Here is a 24,090-nt window from a genome sequence, read left to right on the forward strand (position 1 = left end):
CCATGTTTAGCTACTCCTCACTTCCACTTCACTTCCTTCTGCCTTGCCCCCCTCCGCTCCCCTGCTGTCTGTCAGTCATGTTGCTGCAACTCTGAGTCGGCTGTCTGTTTGTGATCTAATTATTGTATTTGCTGTCCGTTTTTTTGCCAGAGCAGAGCACAGTTTGTGCCTCCTACAGCTGAAGCTGTAAGCAACTCTTCTCCTCTCTTCTCCCTCCTCTCTGCTCCACTCATTTGGCTGCCAAGCCTGTTTAGACATTCGTCGTGCCAGCTCTGTGTTGGCTCCCACTTTCAGCTTCAGCTTCAGCTGCCACAACTCCTTCACCTCCTCCAGCTTCAGATTCAGCGTCAGACTCAGCTTCACCTTCAACTGGTCTCTGCTTCTCCTGTTTCTACTTCAGCCACTTCACTCTTCGTTTGTGTTTCAATTTGGCGCATTTGCTTTGCTTAGTTTTGTGTTTAACGTGTACTAATTTGACTTTTTGGCGCGTCTCTTTTCGAAGATTTGTGCTCTACTCTGTTGCCAGTTTTATTATGACATCATTCGCTTCACTGTTTTGTTTGTTTCTGTGTTTGCCATTAGCAAACTAAATAACTAAATAGCATTTAAAATATTGCTTGAAAACTCAATTAACATTTGGCGATTCAATGTGCTGGGAAATCTCTCTCTCTATCTCTCTGTCTTAGTGAATTCTCCTCTCTCTCTCTTTGATTTTAGTATCTGTGCACGTCTTTTGGCGCCTGCCTCATTTTCATTAAGTCTTTAAACGAATTTCCGTGACTAGCTTATAAAAAAATATGAAAATCCATAAGGAAATTGATGCTAGGCGGGGGTGAGAGAGCCTGCTAGAGAGGGGGAGCAGGAGGGGAGGAACACTACAGAGTGTCGCTTCCTTTATGCTTGAGCATGCATCAATTTTCACTTTTCCAACAGAGATATGAACAGAGATAGATACACGATATACACACAAAAGATACGAAAAGATACTACCGAAGTTGTTTCTTGTTTTGGTTTTTGTTTTTGTTTCTGTTTTTATATAAGTGCCGTGGGTTGATCATAAAATCCTTGTACGTGAGGTTTGCCTTGGAGGTCACGTGAGAGAAAACAACAACTGCGAGATTGAGAGTTGAAACCGAAAGCAGCAACAACATCAAAAATTGCATTTATGTAAACAGTTTTCTTGGGACTCGCAAGTGAAACTTTTTGGCCACAAAACAAAAAAAAAAGTATTAAATATTAATTATTAATTATTCGATTATTCGATTATGCATGCAATGCGATGCAATCGTTTGCGATCTTTGATCTCTTTTTTTCCATAGTTTGCTGCTGGCTCAGAAATTGAAATTCGAGCTGAAAGTTTGTCGCATGCATTACGTTGATTACATCACTGCAGATATAAAAGTGCGACTCTGCATGATTAGAAAGGGGAGTGGGGAGTAAGAGAAATAGGCTATGCAACATCCAGCAGTCGTCTGTGACTGTGGCAGTCAGTCATTCAGTCAGTCAGTTCAGTTGGTCAAACATGCCACAGCCACAGCCTAAATATAGACACACAACGACAGGACGAACTCTGGCCAGGGGAAAGGGGAAGAGGGGGTGCATAGACAGCCAGTCAAATGGTCTTGTTAATTTCCATTTTTCTATGCAAATTTTAACTTCCTCGAAAATGTTGCACACACCAAAATGGCAAAAACGAAACGAGGCATCACACAAATTTGACTTGCCATAAAAATTGAAATCGAAAACATGGCCGAAAAAGGGAGAGAGCGGCGGCGGTAGCGGAGGTTGAGGTTGACTTGATGAAGTGGGCGGCTGTTAGGCAACTAGCCTGCCACATGGAAAATATGCCACAGAGAGTTAGAAAGAGAGAGCAAGATAGACAGCAAGAAAAGTCAACGTGCAAAAATAACAAACAACTGTCAAATGTCTGACAAACGAGACAAGGAAAAGACAAAACTACACACAGAGAGCAAACGGCAACAAACGACGGCAACAACATAACAAAATAATAACAACATCAGTGCAGCAACAACAACAACAACAACATTTGATATATAGCAGGCAAGTTAGAGAGAAAGAAAGAAAGACGGCCTAAATGAATATGCTCATTGGTAAAGCCAAAAGCCAAATGCTGCTCATATTGCATTAACAACAACAACTGCAGCAGCAACCACAACAGCAACAACAACAACCACAACGAGCGATTGCTGCCACAACGTTGACACAAAATGCTGTGATAACAACTTCCCGAAAATGTTTTGCCGCTGACAACGTCAAATTGGCCACAAGCTGCAAGCTGCAACAGCAACAACAGCAGCCGAAGCAACAGCAATGTGGTCAGATTACGCATACGACACGTGAGCTCACTCAATTCACTTGCAACGATCGATGCGAATCATTTGTCCGCTGCCCACTCGTTGCTCACACTGTCACACACAGCCAAGCAATAAAAACAATACAAATCAGCAGCAGCAACAACAACAACAGCAACAGCAGCAACTATGACTGCAACGACAGCTTCAAATATGCAGACTGCCAAAAGAATGCTGAAATTGAAGACGCCACAACAACAAAAACAAACAAGTATGAGAGCTACAGTCGAGTGTGCTCGACTATGAAATACCCGCTATCCATTGAGAATAAACGTTAAACAGTGCAGTATTAATCTTAAAATTAAATTAATCTATAAATATTATACCGAATAAATACAAAATATACCAGATTGTCAGCCAAAAAAGTATAGTATTAATTTGAAAATATACCAAATTAATATTCCGAAAAAATATAAAAAATATACCAAATACTCTATTTGGTTTGTTAATATAGTCCTGCATTAAAAATATACTACTGCAAAATATACCATATATCAAATTATTATTCCAGAAAAATACTACAAAATATACCACAGGCTCTATTTGGTATGTTGATATAGTACTACATTAGAAATATACCATGGATGGCAAAACATACCATATATCGAATGAATATACCGAAAAAATACTAAAAATATACCAAATGCTCTATTTGGAATGTTGATGGAATAATCGAAAAATCGAATAAAAATGATATCTCTATCCCTCATAATCTCTGAGATTTACATATGTGTTAATACGGACGGACGGACAGACAGACGGATTTGACTATATCCCATCGGATATTTACGCTGATCTCTTGATCTTGATATATGCATTTTATAGGCTCGGAGCTGCTTCTTTCTGCGTGTTACATATAGTACCTTTTCTGCAGGCACAAAATTATAATACCCTTCTACTCTATTGGTAGCGGGTATAAAAACTGCGGAGCAACAATTTGTTGTTGCGTCGTCGTTATCAACGGCATTGTCACAGCTCCTGTGGTAGCTGCAGTTGCCGTTGCCGTTGCGGCTGTTGCTGTTGCTGCTGCAATTGTTGTCGTCATATGTTTTTGAATGCCCTTGCGATTATGCGGGCTTGTCACTTTTCGTGTCCATCAAATGTTTGTTTCTTTATTTTTGCTCATTAGTTTTACAATAATCATGAGCATTTGATAAATTCAGAAAAAAATTAACTTTTTACAACTTAATTAGTTTTTTCTATTGACAAATATATTTTTTCGTTTCTTAATTTTCGTAAAAACTAATAAACAATAACATTGAATGGCTGCAAAACAATACAAAAATATTCTTCCATGTTTACCTTTTGAATGCAGTAGGAAATCGTTAAAAGAAATGTTGACACATATTTTGAAATTAACATATTGTTTTTAGCACTTTTTTAATAAGCAAATATTATGTTTGACTAATGAGGCTCAACAATTTATTTAATTTTGAAAAACAATTCAAATTTTTAAATATTAAGCAATATATTTTTTTTAAATATGAAGAAAGATATAAAACTAAATAAATTTCATCTAGCAATTAAAAATATTATGTGTGTTAGAAGTTAATAAAATTTTTTGCAACTTTCAAATCATAATATTATTTTTGGAAGCAGTGGAAATTTAGTTATGAAGTAAATATCTGTTAGTAACTTCCCAACAAAAATATCTGCTTACAAATATCTGAATATAAAAATATACAATATTTATTTCATAATTACAAATTTTATTAAAAAATGAAATATAAATTTATGTTGAAAAACAATTGCATTTTTAAATAGATATTTAAATTTAATTTTTTGCAAATGATGTGACTATTGCCTAGTTACCTAAAAGCAAAGTTTTAACTAGGCATGAAAATATTGATTTGGAAGTTTCAAGAGGAAAATTTTTTTATGCAATATGAATTTTAATTTGCATTAAAATGATTTCTGTAATAATACTTATTTTAATAGTTTTTTGCCTAAAAGTGTTTTGCAATCGTTTTCCGAATTTATAGAATTCAATTTCAAAACATTTGCAGCCCCAATTGTAAGCATTCTATTTGTTTGGAAAGTGCAATCGATAGAGCATCTAGGCTTTAGCTTATTGCAATCGCATATTATAAATTTCTTGATTTGTTGCTATTATTATTGTTGTTGTTGTTGTTGTGATTGTTATTGCAACGTCTGCCGCAATGTCTCCGCTTGGCAGACGCCGTTGTCATCGTCATCGTCGTTGTCGTCGTCGTCTCCGCTGTGGCTGTGGCTGCCACTCGCCGTAGATTGGTTGCTTGTAAGTTTGCAAGGAGCATGACAGAGAGCACACGGAGGAGGAGGAGGAGTGGAGGGAGGAGGAGGAAGAGGGTGGAGAGGTGCTGCACGGCAGCATGGGAGCATGGGTCTCTGAGCATGAGCATGGCATGTCATTTCTTGGCTTCGCCAAACATCTTTGGCATTCCTGAAGTCTCTGACTCTAGCCAGCCAGGCATCTGCACAAGCAAATAAAAAATACAAGACAAAACGCAACGCGCAAAAAATAAAAAAAACAAAAATATAAAGAAAAAATACGTCTCATTTTCTCCTTCGCGCCGTGTCGCTGCTTTTGTCTTTCTCCAGCTGCGATTGTGAGCTTGGCGCTTGTGTTCCTCATTTTACTTTTGCTGCAGATATTTGTAATGCAGCTTGTTTTGCATTTAATTTATGCGCGTAATTAGTTGAAAGTGAATGCCACAAGTAGTTGTATTTGTAGCTGTCGAATATTCAGGCAGAAGGCAGCCTACGTTGCGTATACGCAACGAGAATCAGCTGCTGCGTAACTCGATCTCGGACGATCTCCTCTCAGTCAGTTAGCCAGCCTGTGGTCAAAGGCTATAAATTATTTTATGTGAACGCTTTGGCTTTTCTTTTAGCGGGGCAAGAGAGAGTGAAGAGTGAAGATGGTGGGCGAACAAAAGCAGCTCATTATTTGTGAAAAACGCGGCTGTCAAAATTGAAAATAGGGAAAAGCTGAAGAAATAAAGCAAGACAATGGTTGCAGCAGCAACAACGGCAGCTGAGGCAAGTCCATTAGCAAATGCCGCCGCTGAGTGGCAGACCAAAGTGAAGAGAGCGAAGGGGAGGGGGAAGGGAAAGAAGGAGTCAACGACGCCACCGCTGCGCATAATGAAAGCAAAAATTTAAATTTTTGATACAATTTGCAATTTTTTTCCTACTTCATCATTCACATCACCAAAGCCAAAGTAGCAAAGCAGCGGCAACTGTGGCGCTGCTTCGACTTCAGACTTCAAGCTGCAGTTGTGGCAGTCAACAAGTCGACAAAGAAAACAATTCATCATGTTGTTGCAGATTGGAGGAACCTTTTGGCAACGGCATCAACGGCAGCGCTACGGCTTTGCCTTCAATTTATGCGGCGGCGCTTAAATCGATTGCTTTGCCACATTGCAGCAATTGGCTAGCATGCGGCATGCGGCATGTAGCAAGCAGCAAGCAGCAGGCGCAGCAAGCAATCGCTGAACCGTAAAACTGAATTATGGATCAACGAAAGACAGAGAAAGATGTCGAAGCAGATAGAGAAAAGAGCCAAAGACGTCGTCGTCGTCGACGTTTTGCGGGTGGATAAAAGCTGATGACGGACTGACCACAACCACAAAACACAGCAGCAAAGAGTCGTTGCCACAGTCAGTGCCACAGTCAGTCAGTCCACTGACCAACCAGACTTTACAATTGCAGCGCCGCTTCATTAAGCGATTCATTCATGCAACCGATGCCAGAGTGAGGCAGCCAGGCAACCAGGCAACCAACCAGTCAGTCGATCGTGTCGTTTTATTTGCCTCTTCAATTTTTGCGCTAACTAGATGTCGCAATTGAAAGTAAGCTGTCAATAAAAGAGCAAGCAAAGAGATCACCGCAATTGCGGGGGCGCAACATGAAAGCAAAACACAGCAAACAGCAAAAGGCAATTTAACAAGTTGATTCTCAATGAAAAGCTGAAATTCCACACTTTTAAAGGTGCTTAATGCCTGCGAGGGACAGCTTGAGGCATTAGCTACGCCTTGGTTCTTTAAATAACAAGTTGGAAAGCTGCAAATGAGAATGCTGGACTGTGAGATACTTGCTAACATAACTATATTCGATAAGAGTGAAAGACAGCAAAAGAGTTATAATTGTGAAGATTTTCTTATTTAATATGTCGAAAAGATACTAAAATATACCAAAAGCTATACTTGGTATGTCTACTATACTGAAGAATACCATATATTATATATTTCTTAATACAAAATATACCAAAAGCTATACTCGGTATGTCGACAATTTTTGACAAAAGCAAAACAGTGTGAAAGCTGTATTCGCATCCAAATTGTTCAATTAAATATACCGAAAAAATACTGAAATATACCAAAACCTATACTTGATATGTGTACATTATTAAAGTATACCTCATATATTTACTAATGAATACGAAAAAATACTAAATTATAACAAGATATATTCTTGGAATGTCATCATTAGTAAAATATACCGCATATATATACTAATATATACCAACAATTCTAAAATATCCCAAAGGCAATACTTGATTTGACAACATTTCTAAAGTATATCAAATATGAATAAAAAATATATTCGAAAAAATACTAAAAGCTACACTTGGTATGTTTATATACTACTCCATTTAAAATATGCTTTAGAGTAAGATATATTGCAGCAATTAAGAGATAGAGATGTATCCTTTTCTCTGTTATGTTATATACATATTCTGTTGGCACAAATCTAGAATACCTCTTTACCTTCCAAGGGTATCGGGTATAAAAATGATAGATTAAAGCAATCTTAAGAATTGCTCAGTTCTTTGCTCTTCCTTTTCTTCTTGTTCTGTAGCTGATCTTGTTATAACTGAAAGCACAAGAGCGTAGAGAATCCATACATCAAACAATACTTAACAGATCAGGGTTATCCGCATGCAGATCTCATTCTGTCGGTTGACAATGAACAACAGATCATGGACAGATCAGTTTAGTATAGAAAAAAAACGATATATTTCTATACATTAGAAAGTTAACGTTTCATGTGCTATTTGGCAAAAATAAAACAAGGTCGCCTTTGGCGGTGGCGGTGGGAGCAGTTATGTTAGCAGTTATAGAAATTCGTGATCTCATGATCTCAACGCAACTTGAACTCGACTCGGCGACTGTTAATTTCATCATCATTTAAATTTAGTTGTAGCTGTTAGGCTTGAATGTTTTTTCTCGTATTTATTTTTTATTTAAACACATCGAAGGTCAAATCAGGACATTGTTCAGCTGCTGATTTTTCTCAATTGTTCGACTCTCGAAAACTCGACAATATATTTTTTAATATTCAAAGTGAAGCGCAACTCGAAGTCATACGCAAATTTAATTACTGACTCAGTGACTGGACAACCTCTAAAAACATTGGAGCTTTGAGGCGCCCCGAGGGCATTGAATTCAGAAATAGAAAACAGTGATTTTTTGGCAGTTCCACTTTATGCAAATCCCCCAAAGTGTTGGACAGCTTATTATTAATAGTAATAATTGATGTAGATTTTTGTTTTAGCACCTTTATTTATTTGTTGTGTGTGTGTTTTCTGTTGGGTTGGTTTCTCCCATTTGTTATGTTTATGATTTGTAAGACAAACAGCAACAGCCACAGAGATAAACAAAAGCCGAAAAGCCAAAAGCTGGTGGACAGTCGCAGCTGGCAAATTCTCTTTCTCATGGAATGTTGAGTTGGGTTTGAGTTTGGGTTGTCTGTTGTCTGGTTGGTAGGTTGGCCAGCCTGTTGCTTGGCTGGCTGGCTAAGAAACTTGTTTTCTAACAAAGACCGCCTCTTAATGGGTCGACAAATAAAAGTATAATAAATAAATAATATAAGGAAAATGCGTAAAGGGTCGGGGTAAACAAAAAATATAAAAATACTCTTCGACACATCGCAGCAGTCACTTGATCTCTTCTGGCCAAAAGGCGCTGAGAATCGAATTGTGTCTCGAAACGTGGGCGATGAGATCATCGCCATTTAATTGGCTGCGACTTTGACTTTGCCTTTTACAACAGTGAATGCAAAGCTTCTTCTTTCTCTTCTCCTCCTCCTCCTTCTTTTCGTTCGCTGTGGTTTTACAGTAGCCCTCAAAATCTGTTGTTGCTGTGCTGTGCTGTCTTCTCTCCCTCACTTTACACTCTTTTTATGGTCGCGTCGCGCGCGCGTTGACCGAATTCGGAAGATGAATGTGCGACAAATGCCAAAAGATAAGGCAAGTGACTGACTGAGTGACTGACTGACTGACTGGTGAACGCGACACGAATCAAATAATCGTGTAAATCTCACAAAACTCGTAATCTGATAAATTGCTGATGTAAATTTCTAATGCTGACGCACAGCGAAATACCCTTACTTCAAAACTCAGAGGGTATGACAAGCTTTAATGATGCTAGACGATGCATAAACTATATGAAGTTACATGTGTAGAGAGCATCTTGAAGTCAAGCACGCTCACCTGTTATTTTTCTTGCCATTTTTGACTGCATTCTGAGTATTTTTTTACTGCTTCATATGACAGTTTGTGCATTGAGGAAAAGGCAAATGCTAAGCTGATTGACATGCGTTGTGTCGTACATGGCGTATGCGCAATTAAAGGCAATCTACAACTGGCATTTCCTTGCTGTCCATGCAAATTGAATTCTAGCCACAAATAACGTCTCAGCTCACATACAGATTTAAGCTATGCTCTAAAAACTAGCGTCTAATTTTAATTAACTCATTTATAGTCATTATTATATCCGGTAATTTGGGCAGGAAATGGCCAGAGTTGGTGGGAGAGTTGCCAAAAATTTGGCTTACCGTTACGTTTGATTGCTAATGCTAACGTTGATGCTGATGCTGATGATGATGATGATGATAATACAATATTATTAGGAGCAGACTAGGTAGACTGTGAGACGTCGCCTTAACCATTTGTTGTTTGTATATTTTTATAATCTTGTTTTTTTTCGCGTCTAATTGATTTTATAATCAAGGTTTTAATGCCGCTTCTCGTTTTATTGTTGTTTTTGTCATTTCAGCAAAGCCGCAAAGTCTCCAACACGCAGGCAAAACTTCAAAGCCGGAGACACTAACTCTCCAAAAAACGTGTGTGCGAAAACAAAAACAAAACCAAAAAAAGCAAAAACAAAAACAAAGTAAAGCCAAAGTTTGCTGCTGCCAATGCAAACGCCACTTGCGCAGCCGAAGCAGCTCGCGTCGCTGTCGCTTCGTTGGCGCTCGTGCTATGCGACAGCAACAGCAGCAGCATTAGCGGCAAACAGCCGAAGCACAGCAAACGCAGCAGCAGCGCTCAGTCTGTTTCTGTCGCTCGGTACGTTCGGTTGGCAATTCGCGCTGTGCTCGTTCTCGTTGACGTTGTCGTTGTCGCCATCGTCGTCGTCGTCTACGTCTTCGTCTCTGTTCGTTGCGCGTGCGCCGTCGCATCGATGTGTTGCTGCGGTTGAATATGTCGTCGCTTCAGCCCATAAGTTCATGCGAGAGTCAAAGTAAAAGCCATTAAAGCAAAAGAGCAACGAAAAATAAAAGTGTGCGAAAACAAAAATGTAACAACAACAACGCAACAGCAAGCAAAACCAAACCAAACCAAACTAATCGACCGACAGTTTAATACGAGTTTCGTTCTTTTGGCTGCTGCTTCTTCGTTTAGTTCTTATTCTCTTTTGTTTTTTTCGTTGACCATTAAAAGTGACGCTGTAATGAAGCTTTGAACGCACAACTACTACGACAAAAGCAAAGTTGAAAATAAAATAAAAAGTAAAAAAAAGAAATAAAATAACAGCAACAACAAACGAATTGAGCCGCCCCGGTTGAGGAGGCATCAACTTGAACTTCAGTCGACAACGACTCCGCGGTATTTTTAGACAAAACACAAGCGAAAAAAAACAGCAAAAAACAGCAAAAAAGAAAATCACAACGCAATGGGCACCAAGTCACCCGGTGGTCCACAGCGCTGTCGTCTCATACTGCAGCGCTGCCTGGCCATCCAGCTGAGCAAGCCGGGCCACACGCCCGAGGACTTTTGGATGTACGACTCGGGATATATGATATTTCAGGTGAGTCTCTCCAACTCCAACTCCGTCTCCAACACACACACACACACACACAGTTACACACGCAAAGAGAACTTCGAACTGGTTTCTGGACACAACTGGTTGCATGTCCCAATGTCTCAGTTCAGGCGGCGCTTTAGCGCCCCAAAGTGCGTGAGGATGTTCGAGAATTGCGAAACAACCAACAAAAAAAAAAAAAGAAAGAAACCAAGTGATTCACCAATAGATTGCAAATATTACAAAATACTCTGTTGTAGTTGAGAGGAAATTAAATGCCATAAAGATCGCTAGTAAAGATTGCCATCTTAGCTGAAAAGTAGTAAAATGTATTAACAAATTATTGTTAATGATTTCAAGATAATCTCGTGCAATAACCTATAAATATAACTAAACAGTGTGGACAGGTTTCGCGAGGCGTGGAAAAGTACTTTACATACATATATTTTTGTGTTGTGTAGAGATGTTTATAGTACATATTATAATCGTCGTCGTTTCAAGGTCGCTTCGAGATGTGCGTTGCCGTTTTTTTTTTATTTCTGTGGGCACTTCCCATGACAACAAATGACTTGGAACGATGGCGAGTTACACAGGTTACAAACTTAGGAGTTGTTCGCTTTGCGAATAGCGGCAAATTTTGTGTGTGGCGTCATTCAGACTAGACAAGAGCATCGCAAGTCGCATGCAACTTACAACTCGCAACTTGCAATTGCAACTGCAATTTACAAAGAGCAGAACTCTGCGTGTTTGTCTGAGCCAAGTTCTGTTTTTATTATCGTCGACTTATATTGATGACTCTGGCTAAAAAAGTTGCTCCTTTTTGCCAAGTTGCAAGTTGCAGCTTGCAGCAGATAAGCACTACAGCAAATAAATCACAGCAGGGCTGGCTTTCATATTCATGAAGTTCATTATAAATTGCAACGTTAAAAGCAAATCGAAACTGCGGCATTTTGTTTCATTCAGCTTCCACTTTATTCCCTCCTCTCCCTCTCTCTTCCTCTTCTCCCTTGATGCATTCATCAACACGTCGCGTTGACAGCAAATTTGAATACAAAATGAGTTTTAGTTTTTTTCTTTCCGAATTTTTTATTCAGTTTTTCGGTGGCTGAGTTTGTATTGTCTGTGGGTTCTGTTCAATGTTGGATGAGTTGTATTGCAACTTGATTGTCGCATGACGTCACTAGTCAAGTTCAAGTTTGTGGCTTTAATTTATGTAGCGACACAAATGACTCAAAATAAAAAAATAAAAATTAAAATCAGTAGATGAACAATAATATGCAAAATAATGCGCGATACAAGTTGAATGGAGCCAATATAGTCAAGCTTCACTTCCTACTCATTTGCTAAATTTATTTGCAAAGTGCTCTAAAAATAAACGAAAAATATTTAACATGATTTTTTGTGTGAGATAATGTGGTTTCAATAAGTGGATGAGTTTTCAACTGATTGCTGCCATTTCAAGTTATTGCTGTCAGGTTTGTCATGTTTATAAAGCATGAGAAAAACTGATTTGTGTAAAGTGGCTAGAGTTTCAAATAATAATATTAAAGATATATTTATATACAGTTGAGAATAATTTTGTCAGATTCTTTCCATATGAAATTTGCTATGAAGAAACAACAAAATACAAATTTTCAATTCAACTTAGATAAATTAGAAATGTGTATATGACATTTAAATTTTGGGAATACCTCCAACAATACTTGTTAATTTTCTGATCAACCAAAATCAGTAAAACTAAAAATTAATTCTATTTACTAATTTCGGAATTGTGTTTAATAAAAAATAATATGTATATTGAAAATTCACAACAGAATGTTTTGGAATGTTGTTAGGATTCGGTTCATTCTCGAAATTCCTAGAAGTTTTTAAGCTGGATTATTCTATAATAATTTCAAATTAAGAACAAACTTCTCATGTTTCTTTTTAAAAACTCAATAAATTATATATTTAAGAATTTCTTCCAAATTCTCCAAAATAAACAACTAAATTTATTTTTAAGGTGTTTAGATTGGTGACTTCTAAACTGCATTATTCCATATTGATTGGAAATTAAAAACATTCATCTCAAGTTTCTTATGAAAAATTTAAGATTTTTATAATTCAACAATTTTAAAGAGAGTAAATTTACTTTTAAAGTATTTAGATTCGAGACTTCTAAAAGTTTGTAAGCTGCATCGTTCTCTAATAATTTCAAATAAAGAACAAATTTCTCAACTTAATACATTTATAAATTTTCCTTCAACAATGTATTAGAAAATCCACAACTAAATTTATGTTAAACGTTTTTTAGATAAGAGACTTCTTGAAGTTTCTGAATTGCATCATTCTATAGCGATTTATTCAAGTTAAGTCTAAATTGCACAAGTTTCTTAATTCAAACTTGATAAACTTGTAAGTTAGCCATCAACAAATTGAAATTGCTAATTCAGTTGGCAACTTAAATTCCATTTGCGTATTTTCAACTTCCCTTTTTTTGTATTTATGGTTCATTATTACTTAATTAAATGTCGTGCGATTGCCTTAAAAGTGAGTAATTTATTTGTACACACGAACGAACGAACGAATGAACGCTGTGTGCATTCAATTGTAAGTTTTGGTCAAGACACACTTCAAGAGAAGTGTCAACGGCGTTCTTTATCTGCTTTAGACCCGGTTATTTCGCTGCGATTTTTTGCACTTTGCATACCAAAATGTTGGCACATTCACGACGAAGTCGAGTTGAAGCGAAGTAATTCCCTTGAGTTTCCGTTGACATTTCCATTTACATGTGTGTGTACAATATATATAGAGATATCTGTAAGTGCATACATTACGAAAATCCAAACGAGAAGCATTCATAAAGTGCCCCAAGTTGGACAGTCCAGTGTGCTAATTAATATTACGTGCCTCGGCTCCGTTTGTAGAGTTTCTCATCATCAGTTGTGTCTAGAGAGACAGAGAGATAAGAGCAAACAATGAAGCGTGCCCTGAATGTGAATCGGAAGAGGCCAAAAGATGTGTTGTTTAGGGCCAAACAGTAAACAATGCCAATTCGGGGCATGCTTCACGTGAAATGCCCAAAAATTATTATTGAAAATTGATGTGTGAGAGAGAGAACAGGAAGTGACTAAAGTTCAGTCAAAAGAAACGTCGACGACTTCGACTAAACAAACAGCGATGATAAACTTGTGAGTTTGTGAGTTTTGTGACTTTGTTTTGCCTGAGGTGCAATCATGTGTGAATTATGCTGGGCGTGGCAAGTCTGAAGTCTGAAGTTAATGTTGCGTTAGCTTCTTTACCTTTCACAGAACTTCAGTGTTTCGTTTTCGTTTTTCGACGTATTACGTATACGCATTTTTAAGGGCGTTTCCCAGGGACAATGGACTTAATGAGCATATCAAAACTCGAGTCGACAGAGATATATATTATTTTAATGTTGGGCCTTTTAAATGGCTTCCGGCCGCAGAGAGAATGATGAGAAAATATGCGCATTTTAGTGTGACGAAATTAACACGCTTGTGCAATCCATTGAAAACTAATTAAAGTTTATCATAAAACAACACCCGACAACATGTGGCAAGAAAAGTGTTATAAAGTTTAGGATAAATTATTTATGTTTTCTTTTTACGACAGCCAGAGAAAAACATAATGATTTGTTGCTTGAGCAAACTACTTCTATGATAAATAGATAAATATAAAAAATTTCATATTTTCCAATTTTATTGAAGATTATAAGCAAGGTTTTTACAACAAGCTTTTTGAAGTTTCCTTATGATATTTTTTAATAGCATGCAGTATATCTTATTTTTGTTGGCCTTATAGCTAACGAGGCAGCTTCAGTGTCAGTTCTGAGGCATGTTAGTACTAATATTTTATTAGCAAAACAGCAAAAAGTATAAAAAAAAAGTTATGCCGCGAGGTCTGCACCCACAACAACTGATCTCTGAACCGCATTGTTTATTTTATGTATTTTTCTCTCTCTTTTTTTTAGTGTGTGTGTTTGCAACAGACAAATGACATGAGCTAAAACAAGTTGTTTCTTCGTGTATTTCGTGATATTTTATTATTATTATTGTTTGACTTTTACGGCCAGACAAGCGTCTTAACTAAATAAGATTGCAGCAAGTTTTTTGCTTTGCTTTTGTTCTTTATGCTTTAGAGTGCAGAATTATGTCATCCAAAGAATTCATTTGGCAATGAAATTGAAAAGTGAAATGCGTTAAAAAGAACTATCTTGAACGTTGTTCGATTCCTGTTTTGATCTTGATGTGAATAATCGACTCCATTCACTCTTGGCAAGCTTGTTAAGTGCTTTTGACTTCGACTCCTTCGCCGCTGGCAACTTTCTGGCTTGATCAAATACAATTTCATGTGCAATCAAAATGAAAATAAACCAAAAGTGAAGCAGACGAAGATGAAGTCGAAGCCAAAGCCAAAGCAAATTGATTTATCGGCACGCGGCACACACAGAGTGGAAACCAATTCGAATTCAAATTGTTATAGGCTTTGATTGTTGATTCCCCCCTTCTCTAAACTCCCCAACAACTGCTTGTTGTTTCCCTCCTCGATTAAGCTGATTGAGTTAAATGAACATTTTAACGATGGTGCAACATTTAAACTCAAATTTAGTTTTGTCGCCCCGCTTTTAATTGGTTGGCTTGTGCCTTATAATTGATTTTAATTTCAAAATTTCAATTTCAATAGCACAGCAATTGCAATTGCTTTAAGTGACTAATTTGATTGGCAAACAAAAGAAGGCAAAACAAAGCAAATTGTGTGGGCTGCAAGAGGGCATCTGGCTGCTGGCTGGATTATGCAAGCGAAGTTTCTTCGATCAAAAGTCGACAACAAGGTCGTCTTGGATTACGTTCCATCGTTGTGTGTGGAGTCTGGAGTGTCCAATGTCCACAGTCAAGTGGCAAACTGCTTCAGTTCAGTTCCAAGTCACGCCGGCGACAATAATTGCCCCACACTCTTGGCAGACATATGCGAGACTCCGATTCGAGTTGGAGTTGAAGTTTTGAGTATGAGTTTGAGTTCGAGTATATACTCGTATTCAGATTTACGAGTACACAACAAAACAGTTGTTGCGCCTCGGGGTGTTAGCCGAAATGTTGTTTGGTTAAAAGTTAATTAAACCAGCTGCATTTACGAGTACGACGAGAGTTGCTTTCGTATTTGTAACAGTTATGCTTCAAATTGGCATTAACCAGATTAACACATCACCCAAGTTGATCGACTAACGACTCCCCATAACCGTTTAATACTCGTAGTCAACTGCAAAAGATGTGTTTATAATTTGCTGTGCAACCTGTTGATTTATTGACTCGGAGTACAGAAGAAAAGGGAAAACTTTGGGCTTATGAAACACACACACACACACAAATGTGTTACGATCTGTCTGATCTTTCGCTTTGTTTGTCTAGTTTTTTTCTATTTCTATTTCCATTTCCACTGTTGTTTCTATTTCTGTTTCTGTTGTGGTTTTTCTCTCAGCTGTTCGAGTTTCTGAACTCAGTTTTCAGTTCTATTTTAAGCTCACACATTTTAATGACTTACGACGAGTATAAACCTGATTACATATGTTCAAGTTGTAGATTCTCTTTCACCTGACTGGCTGTCGCTTTCTCTGCGCTGAGCTGTGAAATAACTCGAGAGAGTTAGAAGACTGCTCTATGAGACTGAAATTGATTTTGCAATTAATGTCTTAATTTGTCATTGCCAAACAATCTTATTTAGTCATAGTCAAGTGTTCTAAATATTGCAATTAAAATTCAATAACTAAATTACTGCTTAGATTGATTATCTTCTTCTACCATCTGTGGACTTTGGCATTGCATTGCAATTAGAATTTCTGACAGCAGTCTCATCTATTCCCATTAAATGTTGACAGTCAGCTTTTAGTTTAGTAATGTGGGAAATGGGATATTGCTTCATATATTTAATGCACTCAGAGTTTTTCATTGCATGATTGCCGGATTGATTGAATGACAGACATAGAAGTTGCGTGCTAACAACTGCAGATACATTTTGCAGGTATAGATACGAGTACAGCAGCTATTTAACTAACTGCTAAAAGCGACAGACCAGACTTTTCAGCAACTGCCAGCTGCGCATCAACGCCAAAATACAAAAGCCAGCGGCAAACAATAACAGCAATTACAACAAGGGCTCCGACTCTGAGATACTTTGCACGACGAGCAGATACTTTTTATACTCCCTAGGGAATAATAACTGTGTCGGCAGAAAAATGGCAGAAGGAGGCATCTTCTACTCCATAAAGTATATATATTCTTTATCTGAGTCAACATCAGATACGATATAACCAGGTCTGTCTGTCTGTCCGTCCGTCTGTATGATCACATAGATCTCAGAGACAAAATCGAAAAACAAGTTCAATATTGAATGTAGAGTCGCAAACAATAACTATAATTTGGTATATTTTGAAGTTAATGGTAAATTTGGATGACAATTAAGTATATTTTGTCGTCAATGGTTGTATTTGGTTGCAATTATATAAAAATTGTTGAAGTTATTAAAGAAAAACTTTTGTATGGCAAATTACGCATTGGAATCTTAGCTGCTTCGGCAGATAATTTGGTATATTTTGACTTTAATGGTATATGTGGTATGACAATCTGGTATATTTTGACCTTAATGGTATATGTGGTATGACAATTTGGTATATTTTGACCTTAATTGTATATTTGGTATGACAATTTGGTATATTTTAACCAAAATGGTATATTTCGTATGTATCACTTTATAAATATACTGAATATGGTCTTAGGTTATTCTAGCATTTTTTGCGGTATATTATTTGGTAAATTTAAGAATAAAACCTCACTATCTTGCTTTTTTCAAATTAAGTAGCGGGTATCTAACAGTCGAGCATACTCAAGTATAAATTTCTTGTTATGCATTATTGTGATTTAAATAATGTCAGCAAATATGCTTTGCTATGCTACTCTACAGGGTATTACAATTGCTACACAAAACAACGACAACGTCAACAAATCAAATTCAAAAGCAGCGTCAGAACACAACTGAACAGGTGCCAAGAGTTGGCAGCTCCAATGAGATCCGGCTAGGTAACGAGACAGAGACAGAGAGGGGGCAGAGCAGTGGGCAGGCGGGGGGAGTGTGGGCAACTCGGTTGAAATTGGAGCTGACTGCAACAGACTTTATTGTTCCCACAGTGTTGTTGTTGCTCGAACTTCTACAGCTCGCAACCTAATAGACTTTTCACGCTTCGGTTTTAAATTGAGGCGCTGCTGATTTTTAGCAGCTGATATCTGTCGTAAAACTCTATATAACTTCTTCTCTATATATGTATATATACATATATAGGTGGGTATTTATTTTGTGCAGTTTCTCGTTTTATTTGCCAAAAGTTTTGCAATACGAAAAAGTTTTGTAGACGAGCTCTGACAGCTCTCTCTCTCTGGAAGGGGTTTGGGGGGAAGTTGCAGCTTAAAGACTTAAGTTGAAGTTGAAACGAATTGAATTGAAATGAGAATGAGAATGGCATCGAGTCGAGTTGATATTTGTTATTAATTGCAAAAAGGGTTGCCAAGAAGATACGTCGTTGTGCACTGTCAGATGCAGTTTTATGTGTGTCCTGTTTGTCCTGTTTTTATGCCATTTGCCAGCTGCCAGTGCAATTTGTTTTGGCAAATACAAACAAGACTTAAGCCTCGACACAAAAACTAATAAAACAAATCGGCCATGTGCAGGACACTGGTTCAATGAACTCCATCCCAATTCCTGATCTGGATTACAACAACCCTCACCACAGTCAATGCTTTAGGCATTCCCAAAGCTACGCCCGACTGACCAATTCGATGTCGATGTGGCACTTTAAGTGCAGTGCAAATTGCTGAAGACGCTGTCAAGAATCCCATTCCCATTCCCAACCCCTGACTTGGTCAAGGGTGGATTACTCAATTCTCCTTCCTTCTACTGCTTCCAACTGGGCGTTGCTTTGTGGCTATGCAATTTGTGCGCTTATCAGTTGAAGCATTGATTGGAATTGTTGTTGCGAGCTCTCGCTGAACATATTTATGCAAGCAGCCGCTTCCGACTCGACTCGAGTTGAGTAGTTTCATTGTAGCAGAAGACATAGACAACGAGAAGCATTGACCACCACTTGGAGCTGCAGACATATAAACAATGATGACGCCCTTAGATAGTCGCATAGAAAGAAGAAGCCCACGGACTTTGGTCTTGGGAATGAGCACATTTTGTAATTGTAATTTCAGGCTGGGAAAACTTTGCAAAAAAAAAACACTCATTTAAGTCATTTAAATAATTATGGTTATTGTTATACTCAGTATTGAACTAATGATGTTGACTGCCAAAAGATTTATTATTCGCTTACGTACAACGATATTTTAAAGACTCTAAATACTTGGGTTGTCTTTGCAATTTGCATTGTTTCAATGTTCATTGATTCGCTTAATATTTCGACATATTTAATTGGCCTATAACCATTAATATAGCTGTGAATAGTAATGCGACTTTAATGTATTGAAGGAGACTTCTGCGTCAAAATGTTTATTGGCAATCGTTGAGCGAATCAATTCAGACTTTTTATTAATCCTCAAAGTGTGGAAATAGTGAACTACTGACACTAAATTTTATTAGGCAAACAGATTTACTGTTTGTTGAAGATATTAAACATCTTGTATTTATATATTTATGCATTAAACCTCAAAGAAGGGAAATTAAATACATAATATAATAACAAAATTTGATTCGAGAAAATATAGGAAATTTCTGTCTATAATAAATTTCTGTATTAATACTAAAAGTTAGGAACAATTTACACAAAATTTTATAGTAAAAATGTATATTCTGTTTGATAAAAATATGAAACAACTTTGAGTATTAAACACTAAAGTGGGGGTATGATAAACTATTTAAATTAACAAATTTAGTTGCGCAAATAGATTTCAATTTAATACAAAATATGAAAAATATTTCAAGAATATATTTCGGAGTAAACTCCTAAAGTGTGGAAGTAAAGAATTACCTAAATTACCAACCTTTATTGCTTAAATATATTTCCTGTTCTTGAAATTTGTTGAACATCTTTTAACCATAGATTTCTATTTTAATCTTTAAAGTGTGGAAATAATGAACTACTTAAATAACAACTTTTTAGTCCGCAATCTGGTCAGCCAAAGCAACTAAGCCCATACAAACTTGTCTTGGCTGTTGGCGCAGATCAAGAATATATATACTATATAGGGTCGTAGATGCCTCCTTCTGTTTGTTATATAATAATACCCTTCTACTCTATGGGCAGTGAGCATAAAATATTTTAGTAATATTTTTCTACATTAATACTCAAAGTGTACAAGCAATGAAATATTTCAATGAACAACTTTTAGTGCACATATAGATTTCCTGTTTGTTTACGAATATTTCGTTATTTTTCGTAAATATAATATATGACTTTTTGCACAAAGTCTTTCGTTTTTCTCTCTGTGTATTTCCATATGCTTGTACTTTGCTTTAGTCTTTTTTAACTATTTCATAAAAGCGGCAACTTTATAGTTTTGCTGCTTGCAAAAATTAAAACGGAAAACTAAAAGTAGAAACCGCTCCACGAAGGAATCTTCAATAAAACCACACACAGCAAGCGTTTGTTTCTTCTTTTTTTTATAGTAGTAGTTGTTGTTGTTGTTGCTTTTTAAGTGGCTGCTGCAAGTTGATGTTTGTTCGTGGTAAGGTCAAGGATTATTATACTCTCTTCATCATAACTCTATTAAGCTCCATGGCAGCTTGCTGTTTGCTGTTTGCTGCTTGCCACAATGCCTACACATTTGTGTTTGTAAATTGTTATTATCTCTCAGAGACAGAGACAGACACAGAGTGAAAGATTCCCCTTGAGTTGCCACACAGTGTCAGTCAACTTACAACTTGGACCAACTCGAGTCGAGACGGAGACGCTTGGTGATAGTTTTGTCTATTTAAAGCCACCGCAAACAGTCTTTAAATGTTTTGTACATTTTTCGTCGTTGTCTTCTTTTTTTTTCGTTGGTGGGAGTTTTCGGCTGCGAGGCATTAAGTAAAAGTCCAATATGAAAGCGCCACCGTTTGTGGCAGCCAAAAAAAAAAAACATCAGTCGTCTGTCAAATGACTTTCGTAGCCAAACACATTTAATTCGATTATTAAAAGTTTTGCATTACTTCCGAAAGCCGGCACGAAAATCGAAGAAGCCATAAACACATATTTTTTTCGCTTTTCATTTTTGTTGTTGTTGTTTTTGGTTTTGGGATGCCATCAGATGATGCAGCAGAAAATTGTGGAGGAGAGTTTTGTCGGTGCCCAGAGCAGTGAATACATAGTATATTTTTTTTATGGTTTTATGATTGCATAGATAATGCAGATAATGCTTGGCTTGGACGTTGTCATCTGATGTCGGCGCGTGACAGCCGAACACGCCCACTTTTTATGGGCAGATGACTTTAAAGCTCTCCTCTGACGGGTTCATCAGGCAATGACGAGTTAATTTTTGCGCCATCTCATGCATTAGTCGAGCCTCCAACTCGAGTCCAACTCCCCCCAACTGACATCTGCATTGTATAACACTAGACACTAGACACAGAGACTCGGAGTCGACGTGCTGGCGACATTAAAAAGCCAAGGAGTGACCACATCGAGAAATGGCATCGAAAAGGTCAAATCGCTGAGACCACAAAAGCCAAAACAAAACCAAAACCAAAATAAAAAGCGACCCAAAATCTAGGTGATGTTCATTAGCGTGAAACTATAAAAGCTACGGAAAAGGCACTCTTTACTTTTTTTTTGTTTTTGAGTGAAACTAAAGAGAAACTTGCAAATAAAACCTTTGACTGCACTTTAAACTTGCATTTCCTAAGACCTTTCCTCCTCCTCCTTCCCAGCTGCATCTACATTCCTTGGCTGGCTTTATATATTGAGAGTTTTTGTGTGTGACTTTTAGCCTGAGATCCCTGGGCCCATGTTTACATCAGAAACGTGCCTCAAGTGTTCCTGTCACCGCACAAATTGGACATTTATTTGTTGCCCGCGGACAAAAGTTTTGAAAAAGTGTTGGGAACAGCAGACACAAAAAGCCGAAAAGAAAAAAATGTTGGCAAAACTCTAAAGAAATACATAAATAAACGCTGTGCTTGGAGTTATATGGGCCAGAACGTGTTGAGGATTTGGCATTTCATTCACGACAACAACAGCAACAATGCTTCAATTGAGGCAATGATGCAGCGACTTTGTGGCGCCTCCTCAACAACAGCAAATATGTGTTGCAGTTGCAGTTGTTTTTGTTGTTATTGTTGTTCAGGGGCGTGCTGCGATCCGCTTAGCTAATTGACGACTGCCAACTGGTTTGGGCTATATACACGCTACGCCCACAGATGGATAACTCTTTACTCGTAAGCAGCTACAACTGAAGTGGCAGCAACAGCAGCAGCGGTTGCAAGTTGCAAGTTGCAACAGGGGCGGCCTAACTCAATTATGCCACTTGCAGCACTGCAATTTGTCAATTAGATCAACTGCTACTCTCAACTCTGTGCCAACAAACAACTGATTCCTTTCAGACTCTTTCTTGATGCCATTCAAAACTAAATTGTTCAATTCAGATTCTGCAGATTCAATTCAGATTGATGCACTGATTGAAAAATTACAGCAGAGTGTGCACTGTTTATAGCTTCTTTTTGATAGCTCAGCTCTTAAATTTATCAACTCTACATTTTTTTATAAATTTGTTTTAAATTTTTAGCTCTATAATCTTAAAGATTATGATGATAAAATTGGTAAATATATTGTGTTCTTATATTTTCTGCATTGTTGATGCATTGATTGGAATATGCTGAAAGCTCTCAAATGAATCAACTATTTAGATTTAAACATATAAATTATGCTGTTAGAATCTTATAAATGTTTAATTTTTGCTGAAGCTATTTAGAACATAAAATGTAGAAGTTTTATTTAGAATTTAATTTTGATAATTCAGCAAAAAATCAAAATTATTATTATTATTTTATTGAACCAGAGCGTCTAAGGTTTTCAAGCTAAAATTAAAACTTACTTGAAGTAAAATGTTCAAATGCATTATTTTATTGTTATATTTAATGTTTCAGTTATTATTTCGGACATAATCAAAGAGCATTATTCTCGATTTTGTTTGGATAATTTCATTTAACATAAACTTGATTTTTTATCTATATCTCCAGATATTTCTTTGTCAACAACAACTTAAAAGTTCTCTTTGGTCAGCTGACTCAACTTGTTTGGCTATCTCTGATATTAACAAATATTTTATTGGCAGTGACAGTTTCAATTAAATTAATGAATATGAAGCATACTCTAGAGAATCTTGTAATTCCCAAGCAGCCATCCGGTAATTAATTTTTATAGTCAATCAGGTGAAACTCATATAATTGTATTCTATAAAACTGAAATCAAATGAAAGTTGTCAGGAACTGCTATGGAAACAGCAACTAAAATTGTGATCGACTTAGAGATAGCTGTAGCAAATAAATATAGTAAGAGTATAGATAACTGATGATACTATACAATATTAATTGGTAAACAAAGCAAAAAAATTAAAGTTTTCCCATATAAAACAATTTGATTTCAATAAATTTATAAAATAGGAATATTGAATTATCAAAAGAAGACATGAAGTGTCATATGTATATATTGTATTTTGAAATTTTTCTCATTTAATTTATTTTTCATTTTCTAAGATTTAATGATAGTACAAACAGATATTTGAATTTAGTATCAAATATATTATATTTTCTTCACAAATTTTCCTTTAAACTATAACAGTACAGTACAGTATTTTGTTAAATGTCATATTTTGCTTAAGCTTTACTCTCTGTCTTTTCTTCCTTCTTTTTTCGAATTCTCACAAACCTAACATACTCGTTATCCAAAAATCATTTTCATCTTTTACCAGTTTCTGACTTGTTTAGCTTTAGTTTCTAGCTTTTCTTTCTTTTTTTTCCCTATAACAAATACTTGAAATTCCCACAATCCTATCAAGCTCTTTTGGCTACTAAAATGCCGAGTACAAAAATCAATTCAAAACTGTTCCTCGTTGTTGATTTGTTTAGTTTTGCTCAGTCTTTAATTCTTCCTCTTTTCCCTTTAACAAATACTTGAAATTTCCACAATCTTAGCATACTATTTTAGTTACTAAAGTCTGACTTGCTTCTGACTCGTTGAGCTTTATTCTTTCGCTTTTCTTTCTTCGTCCTCCCTTTACATACACTTGAAATGATCACAAACCTATCATACTCTGTTATCATATCAAAGTACCGAGTACAGAAATCGATTTGAAACTGTTTCTCGTTTCTGACTTGTTTAGCTTTTCTCTCGCTGTTGCTCTTTCTCTCTCGCTTTTCTTTCCGGCTTTCATTGCGTTAAATTGCGCGACTTTTAACACGTTTCCTCCAATCGTGTTTTTTGCAGAACTTCCTGGCGGCCAACGCGCAATGCTGGTGGAATGCCCCACTGACGGCGGCAACACGTGCGCTCAAATATGCCGGACATGTGGCGCCTGGAATGCTGCTGGTCACCGCCGAGCCCTGCGCCCTCGAAGTGTTGCGTGGCGCGTTTGCGCGGAGCGTTCTCAAGCCACCAGCCACCTACATCATTAGCTCTGTGGGTA

General features: G+C 37.0%; 1 protein-coding gene across 1 annotated transcript in view; it reads left to right on the forward strand.

Moving 5' to 3' along the window:
• The first annotated feature begins 9,412 nt into the window (after positions 1–9,412).
• LOC133843078 (uncharacterized) overlaps positions 9,413–24,090 on the forward strand; it is a 35,628-nt gene continuing 20,950 nt past the window's right edge. The window contains exons 1-2 of the mRNA XM_062276456.1: positions 9,413–10,447; positions 23,892–24,087. Coding sequence (XP_062132440.1) covers positions 10,313–10,447; positions 23,892–24,087 — 331 coding nt within the window. The 5' untranslated portion in view covers positions 9,413–10,312. The remainder of the gene's footprint in view (positions 10,448–23,891; positions 24,088–24,090) is intronic.

This window comes from Drosophila sulfurigaster, chromosome 3 (assembly GCF_023558435.1).
Source record: "Drosophila sulfurigaster albostrigata strain 15112-1811.04 chromosome 3, ASM2355843v2, whole genome shotgun sequence".
Taxonomy (NCBI): Eukaryota; Metazoa; Arthropoda; class Insecta; order Diptera; family Drosophilidae; genus Drosophila; species Drosophila sulfurigaster.